The 22,257-nt window shown below is 44.3% G+C and overlaps 1 protein-coding gene across 2 annotated transcripts; it reads left to right on the top strand.

The window, feature by feature from the left end:
• Nucleotides 1-5,843: 5,843 nt before the first annotated feature.
• gpatch1 (G patch domain containing 1) lies at nucleotides 5,844-21,852 on the top strand. Of its 2 annotated transcripts, none has more exons than XM_040130683.1 (20): nucleotides 5,844-5,974; nucleotides 7,658-7,792; nucleotides 8,582-8,667; nucleotides 9,317-9,477; nucleotides 10,314-10,411; nucleotides 10,635-10,693; nucleotides 12,204-12,449; nucleotides 12,530-12,680; nucleotides 13,317-13,396; nucleotides 13,480-13,696; nucleotides 13,853-14,176; nucleotides 14,262-14,440; nucleotides 15,525-15,652; nucleotides 15,815-15,903; nucleotides 17,647-17,852; nucleotides 17,959-18,256; nucleotides 19,686-19,754; nucleotides 20,049-20,164; nucleotides 20,269-20,411; nucleotides 21,724-21,852. In XM_040130683.1, the coding sequence occupies exons 1-20, from the start codon at nucleotides 5,905-5,907 to the stop codon at nucleotides 21,755-21,757; spliced, it is 2,889 nt and encodes a 962-aa protein (XP_039986617.1). In that variant the 5' UTR covers nucleotides 5,844-5,904; the 3' UTR covers nucleotides 21,758-21,852. The 2 variants fall into 2 exon arrangements, with proteins under 2 accessions (XP_039986617.1, XP_039986610.1); XM_040130676.1 differs by having other exon boundaries at nucleotides 19,683-19,754.
• The last annotated feature ends 405 nt before the right edge of the window (nucleotides 21,853-22,257 follow it).

The raw sequence follows: 22,257 nt of genomic DNA, 5'->3' as shown, positions 1-22,257 counted from the left end.
GTTGACGTGATCAGAACCAACAACAACAAAAAGCTCTGAGCGCGTCGGGACACTGGGAAACGGTCCTAGTGTAAGAATTACAACTATTGGGTGAGTACTCAAAACTGCTTCATCGAATCAGGATCGTGTGAAGGAGCTCAGGTACCAGTACGTCCAGGTCAGGTGACACGGAGCATTTTCTGGTCCTGAGCGCAACCAGACTGTGCTCAGGACACATCAATATATTTTGGGTATAATGTAAACTACTGTGATGCTGTAACTCTTATGTTTCATTGGGGATTTATTTTAGAGAGCAATAGAGCCTGAAGCTGGGCCGCTGAATCACATATTTATCTTTTTGGATGAGGCTGGTTTCAACTTGGCCAAAACACACCAGCGAGGAAGAAATGTTATTGGAAAGAGAGCAACGGTAGATGTGCCGGGCCCGAGGGGTGCCAGCATCACAGCGTGTGCAGCAGTATCATCTGATGGTCTGCTGTTACAAAAACCACTAACTGGGCCTAGCACTGAGCGGCTCACTTCGTTCCTTAATGACCCCTGTGAAAGACCTGTTCCAGGGTCAGGAAAGGGGGCAGGTGAGGCTGAACCCAGAAGAGTTTGTAACTGTCTGGGGAGATGTGATGTTTCACTGTTCTCTCCCAGTCACAGACTGGTTGACAGCCCGTCCCAGGACGCAGTCGCTTCTCCTTCCACCTCACTCTCAGTCCCTCGGCCCCACAGGGGAAATGTCCTCCTCTTTAAGATCAGACGTCCCGCTGGGACACTATGAATGTCTGGACATATCTGCAGAGGCTGAGAAAAGATTTCTGCCCAGCTGGACTGAAGAAAGGAGAGAAGGTCTGATGTGGATCAGAACTTGTGGACAAATACAGGAGACGAGGTTCATTAGCACTGTTGTATTTCTATGTCTGTAGCTGTTCGATACATGTATGTACAGAGACTATACAGTGTCGGGTTATTAGGAACATCTAGCTGAAACTAAAGCAGTCTTCGTGAAGGCTCTGATGTCCAGTGTGTGGTGAAACTCTCTCAGGACGTGCTGATTCACCTGTGTGGTCATTTTGGAGGCTGCAGTTTGTGCTGCTGTTGAAATGTGTTGTGTGATATACCGACAGGTGTTTTCATTATTTTGTCCACCCTGCACTGTGAAACATCATCCAGGAACTTAGTGGAGTCTTCTCTCGATAAAGTGAACACGTACGTTTTATTGCTTTCAGGTTAATTCGAGTTCATTTTTAGCTTCAGATTTAAGAACTTATAAACATGATTTGAGTTCTTCTGACTTTAAGTCTTTTGACTCGAAAACTGATGAGTTCACTGAACTCGTTGAATAAAGTTTTCAAAGGAACATGATCAGCATACTTTAAAGACTTCCCAGCATGCATTGTTTGAGAGTTAAAACTCTCCAGAGACCCGTCTTTCTGTGGTCCGTTTGTAAAAGACACACGATGGAAACTTGCTGTGCGTCTTTCATACACGTTAAATTAGACATGTATTAAATGTACTAATCATTAATTAAGTCGTGGTTGTTTGAGAACTGGGTGAAGAAAATGTGAACTCACCATAAAGAAATACATGTAGCCAACTTTTTTAAAAATGTAAAACATTTCAAGCATCACGTTACCAGTTGCATCACAACGGCAGCATTATAATAGTTGGTGCTGTCTGGTGAAAACATTCCTGCTCCCAGGTCAGCTAATGGATCATACGCTCCTCTACAGGTTAAGTTCTCTCCATTGAAAACTGCGGCTAACATCAAAAGTCTCTGTCATAAAGCTGAGAGAAGGCAGATCTTTTGGAGATGCAAGAGCCGACAGCAGTTATTCTGAGTACACAACAAAACTGAGTGCTCCCCTGTGCAATATCACCAAAATGTTAAATGATGCTAAATTGTACCATCTTACTATAACTGTATTATTTTTAAGTTGAAGTGTAGGGTATTTGATCTTATTCATAGTTAAAAACAGACAGCTGTCATAGACTAGGTTTTAAATACAGGCCTCAAAGTCCAACCTCAATGCAACAAAAGGGATCACACCTGTGGTTCTCCAGTGAAGTCTAACTGCACGAACAAGGTTATAAAAGAACCTTGGACACCTGAGCCGTTTCGAATGCAACACGGCTCCACGTGCAGAGGAACGGCCTGAAGTATCAGAAACCAGACTGTGAGACTTCATGAAGATGGAGGGGGTTCAGGAGCATCGGTGGACCACCGAGCATAAGATGAAACACACGTGCAGCAGTGGCGAGGAGGTTCAGGGAGAGCCGTGACACCGGTAACGGAAGGAGCAGCGTCCCTCCTCGGAAAGTGATGCCACACAGGATTCATTGTTTACACGACCGTGCACTGAAAAACAGACGATCCCCGTTCTTACCCGGCACGGGGATCGTCTGTGGAAACTGGTTTTTCAGTGATGGATCAGACACTGAGGACACTGCATGAGGTCGACCTCTACGGACGACGTCCAAGAAGAAAACCATTTCTCACAAAATGGCACAAAACTGCGGATTAAACTTTGCCAGAGAACACGAGAAGAAGCCTGATGAATGTTGGCAGCACGTCTTTGGTCAGACGAAACCAAAATAAATTTGTTTGGATCAGATGGGGTCCAGCTTGTTTGATGCGAACCTGGCCGGGACCACTACAGTGACTGCACAGTGCCAACTGTGAGACATGCAGGCGCTGATACGGGGCTGCATGAGAGTGAAAGTGTTGGGGGGGTGACGTTCACAGATGGTACTATGAACGCAGGTCTGAGCCCAAATACCGAATGAGAAGTGAAAAGATGATTCTCAGTCTCAAGCAGCTCGGCAGGAGAGGAGCTTTCCAACATGACAATGATCCCAAACACACCGCAGAAATCACACAGGGGTTCGTAAAGAAGAGCAGAAGGTAGAGAAACCAAACTGCTCCAGCAAAGAGCAGCTGAAATGAAGCATCCGTCCACAGACCTGTGTCAGACCGGTATCCTCCATGAACAGAAGGACGTACGAAATATTAAAAACCCATGGAATCTAACTACTAATGATGCTTTTTAACATGGAGCTTTTATTGTAGTTCTATCAGTCCATTTCTGTTTCATTTCACATTTGTTGGTTTCATTCTTCTTGGGCTTTGGATGAAAACGCGTGAAACTGTGTTTAATGGGCAGGATTTGTCATTTTTGCTGATACTGACCTGGCGTCTGCCCAGCTTTGTTTTGCACCGTACTAGTTTCCTGTTGAATGTCATATGGGAATCTGCACAGTGACCAGTAAATCCAGCTGTTGGCTAAATGCCACGCAGTTAAAGGGCCCTCCGACCGCGTGCAGACGCTGACACCTAGTGGTCAGGGGCAGAAGAGGTCTGACTCCAACGACTCCATCTGCGTTGCAGAGCTGCTCTACTGGATCGAGTTGCACTGTTCAGGTGTTCATGTCACGTTTTATATTTTACCCTCACGATCTACGATCACATGACCTAATAGCTTTACTGGCAGCAGTTTTCTCAGTCCTTTTTTCTCACATTGATTCATTTCTTTCATCGGTTTTGTTAGGCACTTTGTGTTGCTCTGCACCGCCCTGCTGATGTCATGATGATTTCCTCACGTCAGTCAGCCCCCAGGCTGATATCAACGCCCGGTTTTAATGTCTTAACGTCTTCCCCCAACATTAACAACGGAACCCTGCAGCCGGTTTCCTGCAGAGCTGCCCAGGCTGCATTCTGGCTCTGTCCCGGCTCTCTCGTGGCTCCGGTCTGGTTCTGTACCGCTTTTCTCCCGGCCCTCCCCAGGGGTGCTGTTCTGTCTTTGCGCCGGTTCTGTCCCAAATCTGCCGCAGCTTGGTCCTGGCACTGCTCTGGTTCCATTCTGGATCTATTCGGACTCCTTTTCCTCACTTGGTTCCATTCTTGCTCCGCTTTTCTCCATTTTGGCTCTATCCCGGCACCGCTCGGACTTTGTCCCCGCTTTGTCCTGACTCTACCCTGGCTATGTTGTGGTTCTGTCCTGAGTCCATCTTCCCGGCTTAAACACCACGTACAGTATTACCCCACCACACTGACCCTCTGCTCCCCGCCCTGAGCTCAGTTCAGCTCTTTCCAGGTTCAGTTAGTTTAAACCCCCTGAAGTTTAGCAGCTCGGTCATGTTACAAAGAGCAGGGAGGCTCTGTGTTTTCTGTGCAGTCGAGGGGGTCTCAGATTTGGATCTTTACGGGGCCTCAGCTTTCTGCTGAGCCAGGCGTTTAGCTTGTGTAGAGCAGCGTGAGGTTTTATAGATCACTGAGGGGGTGTGAGTGATTTCAGGCTCAAAGAAAACAAATGACAAACTGTTGTGAGCTTTGGACGGACATTTGATAGCCGACACTTCAGCTCCTCTGAGGCTGCAGACAAAATTATACAGTTCAATATGAAACGTTAAACCTGGCTGCCTATCTATCTGTCTACAGACAGGGGACAAATTAAAGGAAGAACCTGCAAAACGAGCGTGGAAACCGGAGGACAGTGCCCCCATCCAGAGGGCAGGAGGGGTCACTGAGTGGTTGGACGAGTGTGAAAATGATGTGAACCGTGTGCCGTGGCCTTCGCGGTCACCGGCTCTCGACCCAGTTGAACACCTGGGGGACATTTTGGAGCGACGTGTCAGACAGCGCTCTCCACCACCATCATCGAAGCACCAAAGGAGGGAACATCCTGTGGAAGACTGGAGTTCATCCAGCCAATGATGAGGAAAACTGAAGCCGTTCTGGAGCCTGGTGGTGGCTCAACACTTTACTGAGAAGCTTCTTGTTATGTTTACCTTTCATTTGGCCCCCGTCTCTATCCATCTGTCTATCTATCTATTACTAACGTGGATGGTGCATCATATTGGGAGTTGGGGCCCTAAAAAAATCTGGGTTTTCACATTTCTCTAGGCAGAGTTCTCGTTTTCAGAAGACTGACCTAAAACAACACACTAACAAGCAGGAGCGTTGACACATGCGTCACTATTGCCTTTGAAGAAGCTTTGATTGTTTTCCTTTTATTGCATGGGTTGTGCTACCTCACGGTTTATGTTACAGAAGTAAATCCCTTCTTCTCTAGACTTTATCTTCTCAAACTGAAGTCATTCCAGTACAATACAAACGTGTATATATTCCCTACAGGAGAGATACAGCAGCGCCCGTCGTCTCGTCCACACCTCTTGTTCTTCCGCATTCATGAAATTTTGAAAGATGCGGTCACTGAGTGCATTTTGTGTCAGAGCAGTTAAAGTGATCCACACTCACTGCTTCTGCGCCGAACCGCATTCAGTGGCTGCAGTCGGCGCAGAAGCAGTGAGATTTATTAGAAAATAAAAACGAGCCAACAGGAAAACTGAGTCTTACGAACAGACAACTGATAGTATCGTTTCAGAAGGCAGACAAGTATCAAAGACCCGAGGAAGAGATCTCAGCGTCAAAGACCGACAGTTGTTAAACACGTTAAAGATGCAAAGATCAATGAAGTAGAAGGTGAATGATGAGAAAACAGATGAGGATGTTCACATTCTTTTAAGAAACACGTCCTAGCAGCCACCAGGAAAGAGTCCTTACACATCTCAGGCTCAAAATCAATAAACAGGTTTCAGTTTGCTGCACTGGCTCTGGAGTTACGACTGTTGACTTCTCCCACCTTCTTACAACAGTTATAAAAGTAGTTGGAAGCAGGATTTGTCCCCTATAAACAATATTTAGCTGAATATGCTCGGTCCTGAGGCTGTGAGAACTGACGACTGAGAACATGTGTCTTCGTGGTTAGGGTGAACTGGTCCTTTAACGCTGTTGTACACGTCGTCACCACTAGATGTCGCCATTTATCCGTTACGATTACTGACGTGTTTATTTCAACGCTTTACCAGCCGCCGCGATGTTTGTTCGTCTGCGGCTACCGTAGTTCCAGTACAAACATGGCGTCCGACAGCGACAGCGACGAGGACTTTGTGACTTACGGGACTCCTCTGGAGCCTCTGGAAGAAGGTCGAGTTCCTTTTAATACTTCGATAATCCGTCCGCTTGCACTACGACGCTTTCTGGCTGTTTTATGAGACGCGACGTTTTCCGACGGTCACTACACTATGCTACGCTAACGAGCAGGCAGCTAACAGCGGGCTCTGAGCTGTCTGTAAACAAGACTTCATTCAAATATCCGTCTGTTTAATGTTCCCGTACGCAACGGCTTAAAGTACACACCGCTGTAATGCCAGTTAAGATATTTTACGAATCGTCACTGTCCACTTGTGTGTTCGGCTTACACGTTTTTCTTAAAACATCAAATTATTTCATTCAAATCTATTTTTTTTTTTAATTTACCTCCTAACCGTTAACGTTATCGTTTTACTAACATAGATCACAAATCATTTGTGCTGCATGTGGTAATATTAATGGCATTACATGTAGTTGCTACATGAAAGTCTTAACTGTCGGGTTTTGCAGCAAACGAAGGTTACGTTTGCCAGTAAGCGAGGGAACAAAACAAGCCAGATTTTTGTATTGAGTTTGGTTCTGACTATGTGGGAAGCTACACAGAGGATGAAAGCCTCCTATTCTCGAGCAAACTTAAGAAATAACTTTACTGTGAGACTCTTTCTCTGCAGCGGATGGAAACTGTACATGTTACTCCACTTCATTTATGAAATATTTGCCAGATGATGAGTTTATACACCTTCCACATATTCAACATATTCAGCCCCTCTGCATATTAAGTGATCTGACACCATATGAAGTAGGGCTGCAACGAACAATTATTATTTATAATTATTAAGTTGAGATGATGATATCCTGGGGAAGAGTGAGTCACAGTCGTGATTTTTGACTCAAATTGCAGCAATCATGCGTTAAGTGACCTGACTTCCTGACCGCCGACCGAGTTGGTGAGCAGTCAACTCAGCAGCCAAACTAGAATAGGTAACTTCCTGGTGTTTTTATAACACCTGTCCCTCTCACCTCGGTCGTGATCTTTGCTTCGTCTCTCTCCGTCGCAGTTTGACAGACATGCAGGGCTGAAAACCAGCCTGCTGTGGTCAGTCCGGGCTCCAGGAAGCCTGAAGTCTGTGCTGCAGCTGTAACTGGAGGCCTGAACCAGGATTTGGGTTTTAGTTTTTACAATTTAACAACTATTATTATTTTCATCGTCATTTAATCTGCTGACTGTTTTCTTAGTTTTTTGGGCTTAGAAACATCAGAGAAAATAGTGAACAATGCTATAATGTTATCATTTCCAGGATGAGGGTGTCTTCACATTGTTTTATCAGTTCAACCGACAGTTTAGTCAAAAGACAATCACATTACTATAATGTACAACAGGGAAAAGCAGCAGATCCTCCTGAAATACAGAAAATTGAAAAACTGACTTCAATTAATAATCAATTATTAAAATACAGTGGTTGGTGATTAACTTTCTATTGATTACCTTATTGAATAATCATTTCAGCTCTGATATCAAGTTGCTTTTAGTTTTGATAATGACGTCGTTCTGCTGCTAATATCTGTGGAGTTTTACGCAAGTAAAATGCAGGTGTTTTTAAAATTGTGGCATTGCTCCTCTTACTGAAGTAAAGGAGCTGAATACTTTCTCCAACACTGGATATATGATGTGTTGTGTGTTTAAAATCTGTGGGTGTTCATGTTTATATTCCCGTGTGTTTTGCGTGTTTGTCGCAGACGAGCCGTTGAAGAAGCCCGTCCCGCTCCACGACCAGACGGTGAAAGATGAGAAGGGACGATATCAAAGGTTCCACGGAGCGTTCACCGGAGGATTTTCAGCCGGCTACTTCAACACTGTTGGCTCCAAAGAAGGTCAGTGCTGCTGCATCACAATCCCTGCTCGCCTGTCTTTGAGCAGGGGGCCGCCTGTCTGTCCGGGATCTGGATCAGCGTCGAACCAACGCTCAGCTGCTCCTTCACTGTGACCAAATGGAAAGTGGTTTAGTTTACGTAGGTTTTAACATGTGATCACTGGGAAAAGTCCTTTTTTTGCAGAGTTGTCCTGGAATTTAAACTAAAATTGAATCATTTTCACAAGATTTCTTTGTATGAAGAGGTGGATTTTAGGGAAACTCTTTGTGGTCATCAGTGACTTATCAGCCAATTATTCTTTCAATGAATCAGCTGTTGAGTATTTAAACTGTCAGAAAGACAGACGTTCATCTTTAGTTCCCAGAGTCAAAGTTTTTTGACACATTCAGTTGAGCCAGTTGTCCAAAAACCTAGAGATAAAAAAAAATCCTCACAGTGGAGAAACCAGATAATGTGTGGTGATTTCTTTCTTTTTTTTTGAGAAATGACATAAAACCCGAATCGCTTATCAAATTCTTAAAACAGTGTATTCATTTTCTGTTGACAACCCGCATGATCATTTTACCGCCACTTGTTGCATCCTTCCAGTGGTGGCTGGTGTTTACATGATGACGACAGCACAAACACAAACCTTGCTTTCATTTTTTCATGTCATGTCCCGGTTTGTCTGCAGCTCTTAAAGCCAGTATTTGTGAAGAGTTTGGTTCAAATCAAATTTATTTAAAATACGACATGTGAGTATTTTGTGTCTGTGTTTTTGTTTGTTTGTTTTTTTTGGTTTTTTTTTAGGCTGGACTCCGTCAACCTTTGTGTCGTCGCGGCAACAGAAAGCTGAGAAACAACATGTCAGGCCGGAAGACTTCATGGACGAGGAGGTACAACCGACCTGAGAGAAAGAGACGTTGAAAACTCTGCAGAACCTGATGAAAGGAGTCATTTTGAAGGCGTTTTGTTTGAGTTTACTTGCAGAGACTTTGGGCCTGATGATGAAATTCCAGTCGTAGAAATAAGGCCGTGCTTTCCTGAAAAACAAATTGAGCTCACACTCAAAGACTGTAACAGCACATTTCTTTGCTCCTTTTTAAGGTGCGCCTTCATTTCTTGACCCAAACAAAGATGGCTGCTCATTTGTCTGACTGTGATCTTTGTCTGGGTCCAGGAAAAGAGACACAGCTTTAATAAACAGGTCACTTTCTTCTTCATATGCTCCGAGGAGAATATTTATCGGTGTGGGACGGAGAAGTTTTGGAGAGTGAAGTTTGTTGAATGACCTACTGCATTCTTCAAAGTTTAACGTCTTTTCATTCATTTATTAGTTCATTTGAGGAAAATGGAAGATGTATGTGACTGACATGAAGCCAAACAGTTCTATAGATTTGCATTGTTAAAAGAATGGAGTAACTAAAGGCGACCGACAGGAAGTGAGTGCGAGAGACATAGAGGGCAAAAAAAAAAAAAAGAAAAGGTTACGGGCATCAAATAAAAAAGTAAATGTTGATGACTGTTTTTGTCGCTGTGCCTTAGGACTTCAGTGAGCACGGCATCGCTCCCAGAGAGATCACCACCAGCCAGGAGTTCTCGTCCAGCCGCAGAGACGAGGCCAGAGAGAAGGCGAGAGCCGTCAACGCTCAGACTGCACTGATCCCCGGAGACACTCTGCTGGAGGAGCTGATCGCACCCGCCAGGTAACTGCCAACACCCACGCAGTTTACTGCGAACCAGGGGCCTTTTCACCAAAGTGGCGTGTGACCCCTGTTTACACTCGCAAAGAGCAGATAAACGTGTGAGTCCCGCAGGCCCCTCGCATGCCCGCGTGGGCTGCAAATGTGGAGTTTGCTTTGTTTTAGTGAAACGTGTCAAAAAGAACGAGAAGAAATTAAATCAGGTTGCATCTTCTGCATTTGGAGAAACGAGCCCCAGGTCACACAAGTAAGTAACAAGTAAGTGGTAGGGGAGTTGATGATTACCAAAAATCAACGTGGACAACCTCAAAAATACACGCCCTGATTTAAAAGGTTCCTCCCTGCTCGCAGTCGATGTTTTGAAACTCACATTTGAACTGTTTTGAGTTTCGAATAAATTTCAAGTGATAGGAATCATCCTGGGGTTTTGGTCTTTTTTTGCCAGACTAAATGAGCAGTTTGAAGACCTTTTATAATGCACTAATACTTTTGGGATTTTTGGACTGAGAGTGATTAATGTATTACTACCACTCACTCATTTACATTCTCAAAAACCCATCTAATTTCAGCTCAGACGACATTTCAGCCAACAAGACTCCATAAGGCATGTGATGAACCAAGACTTGCTCACTGAAACTCTGTGTGTGCTGGAATAAATCTGAGTCCCGTTTTCCCAGAGCATCTGATTATGATGTTTATAAAGTTGTTCGTTTTCGAACAGTTTCAGGAAATGGGAATAATTAAAATACAGAAAACAACTGAAAAGTAGTATCAGTGTTTTCTCCCGCTATGAGCAGCCGGTGGTTTCCAGCGTGAGCTGTGTTGGTTTTGTCTCCCAGGTCGTCCATCGGGGTGGAGCTGCTGAGGAGGATGGGATGGAAGGAAGGTCAGGGTGTCGGGCCTCGTGTGAAGAGGAAAGCTCGTCGACAGCAGACTGGTTCGTACGAACCGTCACATTTGCTTCACAGCTGCTCTTAAAGTCATAATCCACCCAAAATTTCTCTCCCCCTGCAGACTGAACAGTGGGTTCTCCTTTTCTCTCTGTTCAGTGATTTAAAGTATGTTTTTATTAGATCCTGTGTTTGTATTTCTGTGTCTCTAGGTTTTGTTGTTTTTTTTGGTTGTGGATGACAACTCCTGTCTTCTTCTCCTCCTGACAGATAACGGAGCCAGAGTTTACAGCTGTGCGGTTCCCGCTGCTGGTTCAGAGGACTCAGAGGTGGGTGAGACAACTGACATCAGTCTGATGGTGTTTCCACAGCAGGAGTTTTTAAACTCTGACACTGCTTCTGTAAATTGCCAATATTTGTTTCCATTCAATCAAACTGTACCATTTAAAGCTGCTGAATCAGCTGTGATCAGCTGCTGTTGCAGTGTAGCCGTGGATGTTCAGACGACTGTCACTGGGTCACTGTGAAACTGAAGGAAACTTAAAAACATGAAGGTTCTGAATGAAGTTCTGCAGCCTCCTTTTTCCTCTGGTTTCTAAGTGGATTTCTGGAGGTTAAGTTGAGATGATGATATCCTGGGGAAGAGTGAGTCACAGTCGTGATTTTTGACTCAAATTGCAGCAATCATGCGTTAAGTGACCTGACTTCCTGACTGCCGACCGAGTTGGTGAGCAGTCAACTCAGCAGCCAAACTAGAATAGGTAACTTCCTGGTGTTTTTATAACACCTGTCCCTCTCACCTCGGTCGTGATCTTTGCTTCGTCTCTCTCCGTCGCAGTTTGACAGACATGCAGGGCTGAAAACCAGCCTGCTGTGGTCAGTCCGGGCTCCAGGAAGCCTGAAGTCTGTGCTGCAGCTGTAACTGGAGGCCTGAACCAGGATTTGGGTTTTAGTTTTTACAATTTAACAATTATTTGAGTAGTTAATAACAATATTAGAAAACAGTGCAAAACTCCCAGCACTGTCTCCCAGCGGCCAAGGTGACGTCTTCAAATGTTTCGTCCTCAAAGATATTCAATTTACTTTGAGATTAAACAGAGAAACACGGCAGTTGCTCAAAAGCTGGAACTAGAGAATGGTTGACTCAAACAATTATTTAGATTTCAAAATTGTTTTGTATTTTTTCTGTTAATCGTTTAATTAATTGACTAGTTGAGCATTTATGACTATTTCTGTTAAAACATAGAAAGAAGCTGTGGCTGATTTCAGAATTCAGTCTTCAGTTATTTGCCAAATATATTTCAGTGTCTCGTGGTAGTGGACTCACATCCCAGCGCGTTTTCAGGTGTGTCAAAGGCAAAAACAGCCTCAGAAGCAACGGACGCCCGCACGCTGAATAAAGGCTCCCAAAAAAGGCAATATTTGAGTAAAAATATCTCTTTACAACTTTATCAGGTAATGAGAATAAAGATTACCTGATGAACTCCCTTTTTTTGGGAGCATTTATTCAGTGTGTGGACGTTCTTAGCTTTTGTGAACCACCTACTCCTCTTCCTAAAAAGTGTCAAAAATGTTTTTACTGACTCATTTTTTCTTGCACTCGACATCATGTGTCCACCACACATCCACCGGTAAAATGTGGCGACACATTTTAAAAGAAACTCAGCCTTTCGTAGGTCGGGTCTCAGTCCTCAAATACAGTCCATCCAGCTCCCTTGAGTACGACACCAGCATCCGTTTTATTGCAGAGCCCTCAAACTTTTCAAACAAAATCAAAATGTTAAAGCTGCTTGAAAAGAACATTAATATTTCCTGTCACTTCCTATCTCTGGCCAACAGGACGATGACGATGAGGACTTTGCTCCAGAGAATGTGACCTTTGCCCCGAAGGACGTGACTCCGGTGGACTTCAACCCCAGGCTGGGAGTTCAGGGTCTGGGGTACCGCGGTCTCGACCCGGGTCTGGCGCTGCTGGGCCGAGGAGCACCTGAACACATCGACCTGTTTAAACCTCAGTCTGAGACGAGGAGTCGGCTGTTTGGAGACGCACAGAGAAGCTCACGGAGAGGAGGAGTGGCTGGACAGGTGGGATTTGTAAGGTTTTTAATAGAAAGAAGTCAGCTGTTCTCATACTCTAAATGCCACTGGTGACCTCTGACCTGCAGGCGTTCGGGGTGGGGGCCCTGGAGGATGATGACGATGAAGAAGTGTACCACAGAGACTCCATGTCCAGGTACGACGTGGTGCTGGGAGGAGAGGAGCCCGGAGACGGACTTTACGGCTGGACGGCTCCGCAGCAGTACACCAAGAAAAGAGGTAAGACCTGGAGAGCCCTGGAAAGTTTGCAGGTTTCATAAATGTACTTTGTTTTCCTACATATTTTTATGGAGCTTTTTGATGATGTACAGGATAAAAGGATTAGAATGTACAGGATCTGAAAGCACCTCATTTTTCTAAATAATAGCATAAGATCACAGAGTCCCTGAGATGCTCAGACACCAAAAGATGCCAAAGTTTTGAGTTTTTGATTTTTCTGAATCGAGCTTCAAACAGAAAAATTGTCTGCAGGCTGAATTTCAACTGTGTGTAACACATAAAACTTTTGAAAATTGCTCTGTTTTGGAGAGTTCATGTGTAAACTATCACAACACGAAACACCATTAAAACAAAAAAGAAATGCACAGTTGAAAACAAATCTAAGGTGCTCTTTAATATAACAATTAAAAGCTAGTTTTCAGTCTCACATCTTCTAATCCACAGGTCGTCAGAGTCCGATACTGGAATACTAGAATCTGTGTGGACTGACCGTCAAAATAACTGCTGATTAATGATTCAGAACTGTTAAATGTTGGCGCCGCCACATTTAACCCTGCGCAGTGTTTTTCTTAGTAAAACCTGTATTAAAAAATGTTGGAAAAATAAAACCGTATACCACTTTTTTCTCCTTCTTAGACAAAAGCAAAGACGCGTCGTACCTCGGCAAAATCCTGGAGGGATTCACTCTGGCCCAGAAACCAGCCGAGCACAAAACAGTGAGCAGCTTCAAAAGTTGTGATGATCTGTCGCTGTATGTTGAGAAAAAACCCTTCACTAATGCCACTGTATCTCTCTGTAGGTCTTCCCTCCTCCCACTCTGCCCTGTGACTATAGACCGGTCCATCGTTTCCATCTGTCAGTCAATGTTTCAGGTCTCTCTGGGGTCAGTCCTGTACTGGCTGCAGCTCTGAGGACCTCTAGGGGCCACATGGTCAAAGAGGAGCCCCAACAAGGAGGACGTCACCAGCTGGACTCCGGCCAGAGGAGGGCGCTGCTGGGAGAGGACGCCCTGCAAGGTATGAAAAGATTCAGGTCCTGCTGACGCCTCCTGGAGCCTGAAGTGCTCATGACCGACGCGATCTGGACAACATCCTGATGATTTATCTATTCTCAGATAATTCTTGTTCCTCCTGATTAATTGATTGATCACTTTGTCTGTGAATCCCGATCAGGTCCCAGTTCAGTCATGGAGCTGCTGAGGCCAGAGGACAGGGAACGACTTCTCAACCTCTGCAACTCCTCAAACCCGCCCTCCAGCAAAACCACCACCACGGACTCCCGTGATGCCCTGCGGTCAGCTGGGTCATTGGCAGGGACGATGGCGAGGTCGTCGGCTCTGAGCGGTGCAACCTCCGGCCTCCGGCAGCAGCAGGAGGCTCTTGCGTCGTGGAGAGGCGTCCAGACCTCCACACAGACCTTCAGACCGTTTGAGAAGAACCCCAGTAAACAGGCGCGCTACGAGCTTTACCTGAACCGCCTCAAAGAAGGAGACAAAGGTAGGAGGATCTGTCCTACACGTCCCATCGTGCACTGCAGGCAGCCCAAACCTGGGATCAAATGTAAACCTGATTTGTGTCTCAGATGCCCTGGAGCAGAGTCTGGACCCGGAGATGACAGAGTGGGAGCGCAGCAGGGAGAGGGAGGAGTTTGTCCAAGCCTCCATCCTGTACAGACCCACCTCCTCCTCCCTCTCCTCCCGCTTCACCAGAGCCAAACACCAGGAGGACGACAATACCGAGGAGGTCACCCGGGACCAGGAGGTAGGACGACACTCTGGCCTGTGACACAACATGTGTCCCCATCCACCAGCACACATCCCTAGCTCAAACCCACCAGCACCAGTGGCTGCTGGCAGGTGGTCTCTTTGACTGACGTCTGAACAGGTTAAGTTCTGATTAATACATTTTGTTCTGAATCTGTTAAAAAGGACATATTCTGGAGCCCCTTTCGCACTGGACAAAAACCCACTAACACACACTTTCATCTGGCTTTTGTCTTGAGTGGGAAAGGGACCAATCAGCATCATCCCCGGGTCAAGTGACTCTATGGTAGTAGCGGGTATTTGTCGGTTCCGGCTCCGATCGGCAGTGATAGAAACACGACACCCGGGCGGACACGCTAATTTTCGTCTCCTTTCTGGTGCGATGTTTCGATGTGCGTCGAAGTTCCTGACGTTTGGCGCGTAAATAGCCAGGAACATTGTTTTTTTGTTGTTAAAGTCTGTAGGGACAAGGTGCAACAGCGACGTTGTTCTTCGTATGCAACACTGCAATATACAACATTGGCAAGACAGCGAGGTGAGACGAAGTAACCGGCCTCCGTCTTCAGAAGACGGAGAAGCAGCACAGTCACTTCTGAGCTTTATTTCTTCAAGGGAAAATAAAATACAGTGATGGAGGGTTTGGTTGTGCTGCCCTGCTACTAGAGGAGAAAATAGCTCAGTGTCACAGGATTTTTAAAAAGCCACCGCTACCCAAACGTTGATGTAGCTCAGTCCCAACCCTGTGCAGTTCATACAGACAAATGCAGAACAATGCAGCGAAAAATTTGCATGCAAAAATGTTGCATTTCTTCCCCCTGAGAGCACCTGAACTTGGATTTTGTATCGCCGCCTTTGCAATGCTGTAATTTAGGTACAGGAACCTGTGACAGTGGCTCCACCTCAACTTAAAGGTCCTCAAGTTCCTGTAGTGGAAAAGGCCTGTTTGTTGAGTTATTGCATAGATGATGCATTTAACCTTGGAAACTTTTGCACCGCAGACGACCTTTGAATACTGTTCCACATCTTAACTTTGCAGGAGTTTTTTTCAGCTGTGTTGATGTTTGTTGTTTTTCGGTTGTCAGGGTGACGTGGACGACAAACAGGCTGCTGTCAAGATGAAGATGTTTGGAAAACTGACCAGAGAAACATTCGAGTGGCATCCTGACAAATTGCTCTGCAAGAGGTTCAACGTCCCCGACCCCTACCCCGGGTACAACATTAGACTACTGAAACTGAAAGTTGGGATGTCCCAGTCCTAAAAACTCTAAATTTAACTGAATGTCTGTGGGTTTGTTGAGGTCCTGTTCACCACTTGTCTGCACAGATTTAAAGAACTCTCAAAAACGTAATCTGTCTGTGATTGGTCTTGCAGGTCAGGTTTGGTGGGTCTGCCTAAGGTCAAGAGGGACAAGTTTTCAGTCTTCAACTTCCTGACTGTGACAGAAAGCAGAGAGATGACAGGTAGCCTCATTCACCTCCAGGTGTCAGCAGACAGGGGGCGCTGAAAGCTCAGAGTTAGGGATCTGTTCAGCTGGCAGCAGGACAGTGCAGCTCTTCACACTGGGCCGGAGCTGCCTCTGAAGACGCTCAGGTCTTTTTCTTGGTGTGTTTCTGGGATTTTGAGAGTCTTACGTTAGAGCAGTCGGTGGGATAAGTGCTGGAAACAGAGCACTCGATAAAATTTCAGCCCAGAGTACCTGTGGTCACAGGAGTCAGAGCTCCCTGTAATTTCTCAGGCTCATACCCACTGGAAGGAATGTGGTATATTTATAGAATAATGACCAGTAACATTATGATCATCTAATCACTTTGATCATAAGTCTCGCCATGAGGTCGTCCCTCAAAAGCCTCTAAATTTGTTTCTGGTGACTCTGACACATAAAATCCTAATAGGATCTAGGATGTGTATGTGCCCATGGTATGAAAAACAATCAGTATGTAAACAGCGTTTGTGATATATTCATATGCACAGTTTTTGATAGTTGACACATAATATATCCTTTTTCATTACTCTTGTTGCCCCTAGTGTCTTGTCAACCTATTGACACCCACTTTAATACTTAAATGAAACGAGTGTTATGTAATTTCGCTGTATTTTATATAATATTTTATCTATTGATTGGAAGTTTGAGAGAATCATTTGAATTATACTTTTGTGTCTATATTACTGGTATTTTTATTTCCTTGTGTTAAGGATATCTGAACACGTAGAAATGTGATTAGGTGATCACAGTGTCACTGGTAATATCTCTGTATGTTTCCCTCATTTCCTTCCTGTGGAGTTAAAGACTTAAACTTGTCGGGTCTTTCACAGGCTGTTTCCTACTTTTCCTTTTAAAGCAGCAGTGCCTCTCCACTACTTAACAACATCAGTCAAACTCGCATCAGGGTTAAATAAAGAACTCTGCCCAGACAAAATCTAGTCACAAGTTAGAAAAGTTCCCTGAGTTAAAACTGGAAATGTCTGATCAAAGAATCACTAAAGACTACAAATCTGACCTGGTATTCAGCACCAACTTTAGATGCACTGTGTATTGACAGGATATATTGGGGGGGTTAAGCTCATCACCTCGGTGTGTGTAAAATCCTGATTATTGCTGTCTCTTCACACACAACTGTTACAGACACTTTGGGTCTTGTTCTTTAAAGAGGTCTAAAGCTGCTGCTCCTTACAGGCCGCCGTTTTCATTACACCCCCCCACCTGAGGGTGGCACTAGAGAAAAGGTAATGGGGTCGTTAAAATTGAAAGGGTTCATCAGGGTGCTGTTAAAGGGATCCGTAAGGTCCGGTCTTTTTGTTCCTTTTTGCGCCACACCTCCTAATTTCACTACACTATTGCTTGAGAAACCAAATGGTAAATGGCAAAAAAGGAAAATGGAAAAAGACAACTCTGTGTTTTTATTCATCCTTTTTTTTTTTCATTTTCTCAGGTAATGTTATTTCTCTGCACTGCAGCCGTTTCAGTTTTGACTCAGTTTTTACTGTCAAGCTCTTCTCATGCTCATTTTCTAATCTCCATTAACATGGTGTTCATTTGTTATTTCATTATCTAGGATCCATTTTCAACTTCTTTCTTTCCTTCTATCATTTAATTATAACATCGTGATTCCTATTGGTCCAGATAAAGGAATTGTTTCTGTTTGTCTCTTCATATTCTCTCTGCGTGACACTACTTCACTTCGTCCTCCTCTTCCTCTGTTCAGCTCCTCCAAAGCCTCCAGAGGCTGGGAAGAAGTCAAGGTGGGATGTTTCAGACCAGAAGGAAGAGAAGAAGAAGAAGAATGACCCCGTGAGCGAACTGCTCAGCGCTGCAAAGAACCAGACTGAGACCAAACGGGAGCAAACCTCTGTACCCGCCTTACCTGCCTCAGCCAGCACCAACGACCAGACTCCAGACAACAAATCTGAGGTAACGTGTCGAGACTAAACCCCCGAGTCGTAACCGTCCAAATTTGTCTCCTAGGAGGCAGGAATGTGATCGGGACAGTTCATGAGAATCTTTTGTCTTCGTACAGACAAAGTCAGTGGATCCGCAGAGCTCAGACAAGAAGAAAGAAGGTGATGCGGAGGAGGAGCTGGAGGAGGAGAGCAGGCCTCCTATGGATCTGTTTAAGGCTATCTTTGCCAGCTCCTCTGATGAGAAGTCCTCTTCATCAGACGGGGAGAGTGAGGATGAGGAGGAGGAAAAGGATGGAAAGGAGGATGAGGGAAAAATTGACCCACGGGCACCGAAGCTCTTCAACATCTCCCCCTCCGCCTCTGTCACCTCCACCTCAGTCACCACCTCCGCCACCACATCCAGCCATCAGACAGGTAACAGCAACCAAACCCCCAGATTCGTCTTCCCTCCACACAGCCTTTCAGAAAAATGCACAAAGTACAGAAATACAGTTTAAGGCCTTTTCCGCGACATTAATTTAACAACCTGTGACTTGGATCTCCTCTTAAGCTGAACTCTTAAGAACATGTAAGGCTCTGGTTCCACGTTCTCCCTCGGGTTCCTACTGTGTTGTACAAACCAGAACCTTTTGGATATACGTCACTGAAGAATCATTTTTATGAGCTGTTTGGAGTTTGGCCTCGGCATTTTCTTTCAAGTTTACACATAAGGACTTTTAGGGCATTTTCAAACCTGTGTTGTTTAGTCCGGTGGAATCAGACTGTGGTTGGTTTCCCCCCTTGGTACGAATCGTTTGGGCAGATCTGAACCCGGCAATCCCAGGTGGGTGTGGACCAAAACAAGACCAAGACCAAGACCTGACAGGGGAAGCGGTCTCAGTCCAGTCACAAACAAATTCTGAATTCAGAGCATAGGCAGAACAGTGGAAACAAAACACAACCTTTGACAGCGGCTACACGTTCAGGTACGGGCCCATTTGATGTCACTGTTTAAAGCCTGTTTTTAAGGACCAGACTGAGGTTCTTGACATATCATAAAGGGTTCGTTACAGACCTTTGAAGGTCCCTGAAAAGATGTTTAAATGTCACCAAAGGTTCTTAAAAATGCTTTTGACAGCTATTTATTGCCCCTCAGGGTTCTTAAGATTCCCTGCAAGCATGTGAGTATGAAGCCTGAAGCACAAAAAAAAAAAAAAAAACATAAAAAAATGGTGAAAGTGAAGATAAAACGGTTCAGGACAGTCATCTGCCAGTTTCACTCCATAATAAGAAATTCAGAACAAATCTTTGCTTCTACAGACTGGGATTTTATTTGATTTTGAATCACGCAGTGTGCAGTGCAGGGGTATCTTTTCGAGTCTGTTTTTTTCATAAAATTGACCAAATAAATACCAAGAGTGGCCTCAAGGGCAAAGAAATGAGGAAAATAGAAGTTTATAATATTTGACATCTCCTCAGTGGAATCTTTTTATCTTTTATGATTTTGTTTTTAATTTGCTGCCCTGCGTGAAGCACATTGTAACTGGAGTTTTTCAAAAGTTCCTACTCTAGCATTAAACATGCTTGTAGTTTTGAGCGTGGAAGTTCATTCTTGACCTTGGGGTCGGTGTTTGTAACCACACAAGTAAAGAAGTAAGTCGACCGTGAGTTGAGAGTTGTTCTGTCACACACTTTTAGTTGTTTGTTGGCGTTTCTAACCTTTGATCTGCTCTAACGGGTTGAATGCACTTACCGTACATCCTTTTGTGCAATAGCGAATGTAATAAAATGTGATGTTATTGTGGACATGAATGATTCTCACTCTTCTTTAACCGTTTTGTCCTCTGTGTTTGATTCAAAGCAGTGGTTTTGTCCCAGACCTCGACACAGGAGGAGTTTGGTCCGAAGCTGCCGCCTCCTTCAGCTGCTCCCAGTGAGTCCGCACACATCTGAGCGTCAACTACCACGCAGAGTTTCGCTGTAAAAACCAACATGATTTTACTCAGACTCCATCCCATCGCAAAAATAAACATATTGTCAGTTTTACTTTTTCAATGAGATTTGTTGAGAAAAGGAAAAATGTAGAAAATTGCAGCCTGATAATTCAAACAAGTAGGAGAAGCTGAAACTGTGGAGCCACAGGATTCTGAGGATATGGTGGACATGCGTCTTAGTGGAGCGAAAGGACGAGGTTGACCAAACTTTGCCTGTTTGTTCCCCTGTTCAGTCAGAGGAGGTGCCACCTCCCTCTGCACCCCCAGGGAAGAGGAGAAACCCAGCAAGAAGAGCAAAGAGAAGAAACATAAGAACAAGAAGCAGCACAAACACAAGAAGGAAAAGAAGGTGGAGTAATAAGAAGAAAGCCAACAATGTTCCTTGTTTTGTAAAACATCTTTCACTCTTCTGGCCGCGGGCTGCGATTCTTGACTCTGAATTTTGTTTTGCAGAAGAAGAAACGTAAGAAGCACAAACACAAAGGGAAGCAGCAGAAGAAGAGCAAGAAGGACGCGTCAGACAGCAGCTCAGAGGACAGCGATGAGGACAGTGACGGTGAAGACGGACAGGTGTCGACAGAGGAGCTGCTGAAGAGGTCAGAGGTCACACAGACACTCAGTTTACAAACCGTACAGTAATATTAATACCTGTCAGTGACATACTGTAATAAAAGAACTTGATGTCAGTACAAAACGGCATCAGTTGAAACAAGGCTGACATGTTTTAAAGGCTCTGTGAATAATGTGCATTTAATTCACTGCAGAATTACACTGTAGTTAGTTATGATTTGAAATTCCATCCATATGATACATGTTCCTGTACCAATGCTGTGCTTATCATTAGTTTTTGATGATACCAGAGATTCACACTACATTATTGCAGAAACATTTATTAAAAAAAGGTCAAGGCTTAATTAAAATAGACAAACTTCCCGAATCCATCGGTGAAGCTGTTTACGCGCAACCTCGTACTCTGGTTACGATCTGGTCTTTGGCGTGTCCTCATTGTGTGTTTGCACATGTACTCATCCTCAGTGTTCAATGCCTGAACATAATCAACTGCCCTACACAGAAAACAGTATAGAGTTCATAGAAAGACGGTTTGAATAAGGAAATGTCTGGTCAAGGAATAAATAATTCTAAGTGGTTGTGTGCACATCCACAGGGCCACAGGTGCTGGGTTGAGGACCCACACCCTAAATTTACAGCTCCCTTGCGTCTCCCTGGTGTCTTGTTTGAATTATTTCATCCACGTGGCTACTTGGATGATATTACTTGTGTTTCACTGACCGATTGAAATGATTGATTGATGGAGTGAAACTGATTGATTCAAATAGGTGACAATAGTCCTTACTGAGTTGTGCCCTAGCTTTTTCTTCTGCTTTACCTAAGATATCCACTTTAGAACTAACTAACTAAAAAGAATTTCTGAAATGTATGAGTGTGTGTATATATAGAAAGTGTATGAGTACATGTGTGTGTTTATTTCAATACAGACACGTCCTTTTTTTGTGGCCAATTACAGTCTACAGTTGGATAATTATGTCACTTGTCATTTGCTTTATTTATCTTTCATTTCTCAGTTGTGGGCAGCTGCCTGAGGAAGACCTGTTGGTTGAAACGTCCCTAATAAAAGGGAGCTATGAATTTAGTGTGTGGGTTCACCGTCTGTATTTCTAGGAATAAATAAACCGGACTAGAAATATTATCAGACATTCTCTGCCAACAGTCCTTATTTTATTTTAAATGTTTTTATCCTTTTGAAACCTTTCAGGTGTTAAGACTGTTTTTCTTATTTAATATGTTTGGTGTCTCATGAAAGTGACTTTAAAATGTCTCTGTGTGTCCAAACAATTGACTGTATGTATTACTGTATGTTTAATGTGTCCCTGTATCCTGTCCTTACAGACTCAAGAGCATCCGGTCTCATCAGACCTGGTGAAGCAGGACTTTTGTCCTCTGTGAGGACGACCGACCCGTCTGCTCGGCACTGGCTTCATTTTACATAACAGATCACCTGTTATTCTTGATTTAATAAAAAAAAAAAAATAATGTTTATCATGTAGTGTTGGTGTATTTCGTTTTTTTATTGATGCTTTTAACTGATGTGGTTGTTTAGTTGTGACTCGTTCAGTGTCCTTGGGGAAATAATACAATATAGGGAAGTTCAAGAGGAGAGGGGACAGAAAAAGTAGAGAAGGAGATAGGAATGGAAAAAAACACTAAGCAGTTAAAGAATGGAGGAGGGAGAGGACTCACGTTCTGTGGGACTAAACTAAAACTTGTCTGTATCAGAAATCCGGTTACTAACTCTTACCCGGGAATCGTTTAACACGCGTCAAATTCTCTTACGTCCCACAGCTCCTGAAGGCGCCACCTGGCAGTTGCCAGGGGGACTGTTGCTATGGTAACTGCCACGGAGGAGCAGTGAGGTCTCTCTCA

This window comes from Xiphias gladius, chromosome 1, assembly GCF_016859285.1.
Source record: "Xiphias gladius isolate SHS-SW01 ecotype Sanya breed wild chromosome 1, ASM1685928v1, whole genome shotgun sequence".
Taxonomy (NCBI): Eukaryota; Metazoa; Chordata; class Actinopteri; order Istiophoriformes; family Xiphiidae; genus Xiphias; species Xiphias gladius.
Note: the sequence above shows the minus strand (reverse complement) of the source record. Positions and strands in the feature narration are given on the sequence as shown.